At 43.0% G+C, this 8,446-nt stretch overlaps 1 protein-coding gene across 1 annotated transcript; it reads left to right on the forward strand.

The window, feature by feature from the left end:
• The first annotated feature begins 2,493 nt into the window (after window positions 1-2,493).
• On the forward strand, window positions 2,494-2,865 carry LOC133242697 (large ribosomal subunit protein eL31-like). Its single transcript, XM_061408838.1, has one exon. It carries the CDS (start codon window positions 2,494-2,496, stop codon window positions 2,863-2,865), a length of 372 nt encoding a protein of 123 aa, XP_061264822.1.
• Window positions 2,866-8,446: the final 5,581 nt, after the last annotated feature.

Genomic DNA, 8,446 nt, shown 5'->3' on the forward strand with positions numbered 1-8,446 from the left:
AAGGAGAGAGGCCTCAGTAGAAATGAACCCCACCAATACCTTTATCTCCAACTTTTAGCCTCCAGAACTGTGGGATGACAGTTTTGTTGTTTAAGCCACCCAGTCTGTGATACTTAGAAACGGTAGCCTGAATCGACTCACACAGCATGCTACACAGATCCCAATCCTTACCCAAGTTCCTCAAGCTCAAAGGTCAGAGACTGGGCTTGTTTAACCATGGATATGGTAAGGATATGAATAAACTCTGAAACTGTAACATGTCAATGAGAACAAAGGGTAAACTGATGCACAAATATCACATTTTACTATTCTTTACCAACTCTGATGGTTTTTCCAGTGGTCATGTATGGATGTGAGAGTTGGACTGTGAAGAAAGCTGAGTGCAGAAGAGTTGATGCTTTTGAACTGTGGTGTTGGAGAAGACTCTTGAGAGTCCCTTGGACTGCAAGGAGATCCAACCAGTCCATCCTAAAGGAGATCAGTCCTGGGTGTTCTTTGGAAGGAATGATGCTAAAGCTGAAACTCCAGTACTTTGGCCACCTCATGCAAAGAGTTGACTCATTGGAAAAGACCCTGATGCTGGGAGGGACTGGGGGCAGGAGGAGAAGGGGACGACAGAGGATGAGATGGCTGGATGGCGTCACCGACTTGATGGACATGAGTTTGAGTAGACTCCGGGAGTTGGTGATAGACAGGGAGGCCTGGAGTGCTGCAATTTATGGGGTTGCAAAGAGTCGGACACAACTGAGAAAATGAACTGAACTGAACCAACTCTAATAATGGGTGGTGAGTTACAGGTTGGGGTCAACAATATTATGAATATTAGAGACCGAGAAAAACAAAAAGCATAGCCTTTTTGTAATTTTGATTTATTTTTCTAGAACACAGAACATGAATTCTGGGGTTCCTTTGGGATTTGGGGGACAAGAACGATAGTTAAAGCATGGAGATGTCCATAGGCAAATAAACTGCCTGGTCTTACAACATGGCCTTCTTATTCCATACCGAATAAATGCCTTCATAAAGAGCAAGTGTAGTAGGATTCCCTGGTGGTACAGTGGTTAGGACCCCAGGCTTTCACTGCCAAGGGCCAGGGTTTAATTCTTTGTGGGGAACTAAGATCCTGCAAGCTAGTGGTCAAAAATAAATTTTAAAAACCATAAGGGTATTTTTATAAAAGAGCAAATATGTTGCCTGATAAGTCACTGAAAACTGAGAGGAAATCAGGAACAAAACTCTCATTAAAACATCTATATTTCAGTCAAAGAAAGCATGATGCATTATTTTCCAAATCACAAGAGGGTGTTTCAATATTAATAGTTAGAACTCTCCCATTTGGATACAGGTATCTTACTATAAGAATCAGCTTCCTCCATTATAGCCACCTTTGTTTTTTTACTACTACTATAAGTACTTTTACAATTACTTATACTAATTCACATTTTATGGAATTAGCTATCCTTTCAACTTGATGATGTGTTTCATTATAGAAGTCAAAGGCCCGGTATGTGTGTGTGTGTGTGAGTGATTGAGCCTGTTGAAGTGAAAAAGACACTTACAGGAGTTCAGACACTGTGCAAAATAAAAATGATCTATTTGGAGGAATGTGTAACTATCTCAATGAAATTTTAGATTTTCACTAGGAAACAAAGACAAAATAGCTATCCTAAACACTTAGTGGTTTCTTGATGTTTTTTCTTTTCACTTTTCTTTTTCTCCAAGCTGCTTATCTATTTTTAGCTCTTGGCCTCCATTGATCTTTACAGATTCTTAACCTTCTGTAACTCCACTTCATTTCTCTAGAGGCAGATTTGTCTACAGGCCTCATTTCTATGATTCTGTTGTTATTAGCCTAATAAGTATTCTCCCTCATGCTCACTGCAAAGTGGTTTTCTAACACCACAAACAAATAAATGAATCAATAAAAAAAATGGGACTTCATTTGAAGCATGCAAGATTTGTACTTAAAAATAAGCAGCAGTTTTTATTTTCTATGCTGGTAAGAAATTTGCAAATCCATCAGGTCAAAATAACCAACACATGGAAAATGCCTGTTACTTACCATCAATTTTATTTTTAAGTGACATTCGAATAGCTAGAAGAATTATCAATCTGTACATTTTCCTTTGATTATATAGGAGACAGCCTGCCATTATACCATAAATAGTTAATATTACAGCAGTAGGCAGCCCCAAAACATACAACTCCTGCTTTCCAATTTGTATTTATTTGAAAAAGGTCTAGGCAGTGTAGTTTATGCCAAATTATTTACGAAGGTGTTGTATGCTTAAAGCCAACTTTTATTACAATCTTAGATTAAGATCTTAGCAATTATAAGATTTCTTTACTGCTAGGAAATGTTTCTTATGTGACTTCTACAAATACATCTAGGCTTTTATTGGTATCTAATATATACCTATGTGCTCACAACTGTTGTAGGACACACACGAAATACAAAGAACCCCTATGCATTTTTAACCTGGACCCAGCAGGATGGCTCTTGCAAAGAAGTGGAGCAGGAAGGGCCATCTTGCAATGAACAAGATAGTGACCAGAGAATACACCATCAACACACACAAGTGCATCCAGAGAGTGGCCTTCAAGAAGTGTGCTCCTGGGGTACTCAAATGGATCCAGAAATCTGCCATGAAGAAGATGGAAACTCCAGATGTGCACACTGACACCAGTCTTAGTAAAGCTGTCTGGCCCAAAGGAATAAGCAATGTTTCACACCATGTCCACCTCCTCTTGGTCAGAAAATGTAATGAGCATGAAGAGTCACATCAGCTCTATACACTGGTTAGCCATGTACCTCTCACTACTTTAAAAAACCTACAGTTAATGTGGATGAGGACTAACCAATGACCGTCAAAGTTGTGAAACCTCAAACACACACACACACACACACACACACACACACACACACACAGAAGATACGATTCTCATATTAAGTTATGTACAATTTAACTGAACAGAAGATTAAGAAACGAACAACGCAAGACTAAATGCAACTACATCCGAAGGATGAGTTCTAAAGAGAGAGGAGGAGGGTTCAGGATGGGGAACACATATATGCCTGTGGCGGATTCATTTCAATATATGGCAGAACCAATACAATATTGTAAAGTTTAAAAATAAAATAAAATTAAATTAAAAAAAATAATAAAAAAATAAAGAGAGAAACTTGAGTGAGAATGGAAATAGATAATGAAAAGCTCGGAAAGGAGGTTAATGGAACCTAATCTTTGGATCCACTGACTGATGACTTTCTTTCAGAGGACATTATAATTCACATTTTCTAAATTCATCAACTGTCATTCTCGGCCATGCTTCCATTATTTATATGTCACTAGAAATAACTGAAATAAAACTAATGTACTGAGCACATACTATGTGCCAGGTATGATATAAAGTCTTTTACACGGATTTTCTCATTTAATTCTCAGAATAACTCTGCAAGTTATGTTATAGTGCCATCCTTTTTCATAAATTTTTTAAAAATTGGCACTTACACAGGATTAAGTCCCCACTAAAAGAAACTGGAGTTCTTGGAAGAAATGGCTGATCCAGGGTAGAGGAAGGTAAAGTAAAGAGTGTACCTGGAATATTTTCTGAGGCAAGAAAGTAAGGAAGCACACAAAATCTGAAAAGAACATTGGAATCAGATTAAATGGACTCCTCCTGGAAAAACTGGGGACAATTTTGGCATCAAAATAGTGTCAGAAATGGTTGATAAAACAACTGAACTTTTCTGTTTGTTTTGAAAAGTCATTTTTTTAAAACTTTTCATTTTGCGTTGGGCTATCAGTTCAGTTCAGTTGCTCAGTCGTGTCCAACTCTTTGCGACCCCATGAATCGCAGCACGCCAGGCATCCCTGTCCATCACCAACTCCCAGAGTTCACTCAGACTCACGTCCATCGAGTCAGTGATGCCATCCAGCCATCTCATCCTCTGTCGTCCCCTTCTCCTCCTGCCCCCAATCCCTCCCAGCATCAGAATCTTTTCCAAAGAGTCAACTCTTCGCATGAGGTGGCCAAAGTACTGGAGTTTCAGCTTCAGCATCATTCCTTCCAAAGATATCCCAGGGCTGATCCCCTTCAGAATGGACTGGTTGGATCTCCTTGCAGTCCAAGGGACTCTCAAGACTCTTCTCCAATATCACAGTTCAAAAGCATCAATTCTTCAGCGCTCAGCTTTCTTCACAGTCCAACTCTCACATCCATACATGACCACTGGAAAAACCATAGCCTTGACTGGATGGACCTTTGTTGGCAAAGTAATGTCTCTGCTTTTCCATATGCTATCTAGGTTGGTCATAATTTTCCTTCCAAGGGGTAAGCGTCTTTTAATTTCATGGCTGCAGTCACCATCTGCAGTGATTTTGGAGCCCCCAAAATAAAGTCTGACAGTTTCCACTGTTTCCCCATCTATTTCCCATGAAGTGATCGGACCAGATGCCATGATCTTCGTTTTCTGAATGTTGGGCAATCACAACAGAGTGCAAGCTTGGACTTAGTTAATCAGAGCAATATACAGGCCAAGAGTCAGCCAAACAGAGCAAAGTACGGGTTAGGAGTCACCCAACCAGAGTAAGGTACAGGCTGTGTTGTGTTTAGTCACTCAGTCCTGACTGACTCTTTGTGACACCATGGACTGCAGCCCATCAAGCTCCTCTGTCCATGAGGATTCACCAGTCAAGAATACTAGAGTGGGTTGCCATGCCCTCCTCCAGGGGGTCTACCCAACCCAGGGAGAGAACCCAGGTCTTGTGCATTGTAGAATTCCACCAGGGAAGCCCAAGAATACGGGAGTGGGTAGCCTATCCCTTCTCCAGGGGATCTTCCCAACCCAGGAATCAAACTGGGGTCTCCTGGATTGCAGGTGGATTCTTTACCGTGAACTATCAGGGAAGCCCAATGTACGTGCGGCAAGACATCTAATCAGGGCAACATACTGGCTAGAGTTCAGGCAATCAAGAAAGGTACAGGTTAAGAGTCAGCCTGTCAGGGTTAAGCGCAGGCTCGAAGTCAGGCAATAAGAGAAAATTACAGAATAGGAGTCAGCCAATCAAGGAAAGCTCTTCCCTGGTGGTTCAGACCCTTAAGAGTCTGCTTACAATGAGGGAGACTCAAGGCTAAGAAGCAGGCAAACAGTGCAATGAGGTGCTAGGAGTCAGCCAGTCAGAGCAAAGTATAGACTGAGTCATCCATCCAATCAAAGCAAGTAGAGGATAGGAGTCAGCCAATCAGGGTAAAGTACAAGTTCAAATCAGCCAATCACAGTATGGTACAGTCTAGAAGTCAGCGAATCAGAAAAATGCACAGGCTAGAGTCAGAGAATCAAAGCAGAATACCGGCTTCAAGTCAGCCAATCAGTGGCAGATAGAGACATAGAGTCTGCCAATCAGAGCAATATACATGCTAGGAGATAGCCAATCAGAGCAAACTACAGGCCAGGGGTCAGCCAATAAGAGTAAGTAGAGGGGATAGGAGTCAGCCAACCAACGTAAAGTACAGGCTCAAGGAAGCCAATCACAGTAGGCAGTCTGCTGCTGCTGCTTAGTCACTTCAGTCGTGTCCGACTCTGTGCGACCCCATAGATGGCAGCCCACCAGGCTCCCCCATCCCTGGGTTTCTCCAGGCAAGAACACTGGAGTGGGTTGCCATTTCCTTCTCCAACGCATGAAAGTGAAAAGTGAAAATGAAGACAGTCGTATCTGAATCTTAGCGACCCCATGGACTGCAGCCTACCAGGCTCCTCCGTCCATGGGATTTTCCAGGCAAGAGTACTGGAGTGGGGTGCCATTGCCTTCTCCGAGGTACAGTCTAGGAGTCAGCAAATAGATCAAAGCAAAGGATGGAGTCAGACAATTGGAGCAAAATACCAGTTTCAAGTCAGCCAATCAATGCAAAATACAGACTTGGAGTATGCCAATCAGAGCAACGTACATGCTAGGAGTTAGCCAATCACAGCAAACATAATTCAGAAGTCAGCCAATCAGAGAAAATTAACAGATAGGAGTTAGCCAATCAGAGCAAAGTACATGCTAGAAATCAGCCAATCAGAGAAATGCACAGGCTAAAATCAGCCAATCAGGACAAAATAAAGGTAAGGAGTCAGCCAATCATGAAAGAAAAAGGCCAGGAGTCAGCCAATCAGAGCAAAGGACAGGCCGGGAGTCAGCCAATCAGAACAAACAACCGGGTAGGAGTCAGCCAGTCAAAGAAAAGTACTGGTTATAAGCCAGCAAACCAGACCAATATAAAGCCTGACTTAACCAATCAGGACAGCATGCAAGCTCTGAGTCAGCCAATCAGTGCAAAAGTGCAGTACAAGTCAGCCAATCAGGGCAAAGTACATGCTCGAGCCAGCCAATCAGAGCAAGGTTTGGGCTAGGAGTCAGTAACTCAGACCAATCTAGAGGCTCAAGTCAGACAATCAGAGCACAGAGCAATTTCAAGTCAGCCAATCAGTGCAAGGCAAGGCCAGGACTTAGCCAATCAGAGAAAACTACCAGATAGGACATAGCCACTCAGCGCAAAGTACAGGAGTCAGAAAATCAGAGCAATGCACAGGCTAAGGATCAGCCAATCAGAGTAATATACAAGTTAGGAGTCAGGTAATAAGGGCAAACTAGAGCCTACAGTCAGCCAATCAGACCAAGGTACTGGCTAGGAGCCAGACAATCAGCACAATGTACATGCCAGTAGCCAGCCAATCAGGGGAAAAGACAGGCTAGAGTTCAGCCAATCAGAGAAATATTCAGGTTAGGACTCAGCCAGTCATGGCAAAGTACAGACTCCGGCTAGGCCAATCAGAGCCAAGGACAGGTTAGGAGTCAGTCAATCAAAGCAAAGTGTTAGTTAGACTTCAGCCAATTAGAACAATGTAGTGGCTAGGAGTCAGCCAGTCAAAGCAAGGTACAGGCTAGAGTTTAGCCAATCAGAGAAATGTACAGGCTAGGACTCAGCCATTCAGAGCAAAGTACAGGCTCGGACTCAGCCAATAAGAGTAAAGAACAGGTTAGGAGTCATCCAGTCAGGGCAAAAGACTGGCTAGAGTTCAGCCAATCAGAGAAATGTTCAGGTTAGGACTCAGCCAGTCATGGCAAAGTACAGACTCCGGCTAGGCCAATCAGAGTCAAGGACAGGTTAGGATTCAGCCAATCAAAGCAAAGTGTTGGTTAGACTTCAGCCAAAGAGAACAATGTAGTGGCTAGGAGTCAGCCAATCAGAGCAAAGTAAAGGCTAGAGTTTAGCCAATCAGAGAAATGTACAGACTAGGACTCAGCCAATCAGGGCAAAGTACAGGCTCGTACTCAACCAATAAGAGTAAAGAACAGGTTAGGAGTCAGCCAGTCAGGGCAAAAGACCGGCTAGAGTTCAGCCAGTTAGAGAAATGTTCAGGTTAGGACTCAGCCAGTCATGGCAAAGTACAGGTTTAAACTCAGCCAATCAGAGCTAAGGACAAGTTAGGAGTCAGCCAATCAGAGAAATGTATAGGCTAGTGTTCAGCCAATCAGTATAAGGAACTGGCTAGGAGACAGCCAATCAGAGCAAACTACCTGATGGGAGTTAGCCAATCAGAGGAAAATACAGGATAGGACTCAGCCACTAAGGGCAAAGTAAAGGCTTGAACTCAACCAATCAGAGCAAGGAACAGGCTAGGAGTCAGCCAATCACAGCAAAGTACAGGTTAGAGTTTAGCCAATCACAGAAATAAATGTACAGGCTATGACTCAGCCAATTAGGGCAAAGCACAGACTTGGACTCAGCCAATAAGAGAAAAGAACAGGTTAGGAGTCAGCCAATTAGAGCAAAGTATAGCCTAGAGTTTAGCCAATCAGAACAAGGTATTGGCTAGAAGTCAGCCAATCAGAGCAATGTACAGGCCAGTAGTCAGACAATCAGAGCAAACTACCTGATGGGAGTTAACCAATCAGAGAAAAATACAAGATAGGAGTCGGCCAATCAGGGCAAAATGTATGCTAGAGTTCAGCCAATCAGAGAAATGTACAGGCTTAGACTCAGCTGATCAGAGCAAAGAATAGGATAGAGTTCAGCAAATCAGTCACCTGCTGCTGTTGCTAAATTGCTTCAGTCCGACTCCGTGCGACCCCACAGACAGCAGGCCACCAGGCTCGCCCGTCCCTGGGATTCTCCAAGCAAGAACACTGGAGTGGGTTGCCATTTCCTTCTCCAATGCATGAAAGTGAAAAGTGAAAGGGAAGTTGCTCAGTCGTGTCCGACTCTTAGCGACCTCATGGACTGCAGCCCACCAGGCTGCTCCATCCATGTGATTTTCCAGGCAAGAGTACTGGAGTGGGGTGCCATTGCCTTCTAGTGCTAGCAACCATTAAATGTTTTAACTATTTGATCTCATTTAATTCCCACAGTAACTCTGTGACAGGGATTCTATAGTTAAAATCCCTCCTGGTGGCTCAGA

Source organism: Bos javanicus, chromosome X, assembly GCF_032452875.1.
Source record: "Bos javanicus breed banteng chromosome X, ARS-OSU_banteng_1.0, whole genome shotgun sequence".
Taxonomy (NCBI): domain Eukaryota; kingdom Metazoa; phylum Chordata; class Mammalia; order Artiodactyla; family Bovidae; genus Bos; species Bos javanicus.

Excerpts from the sequence above, each read along its gene's own strand:
- LOC133242697 (XM_061408838.1), top strand. The coding sequence starts at position 2,494 with ATGGCTCTTGCAAAGAAGTGGAGCAGGAAGGGCCATCTTGCAATGAAC.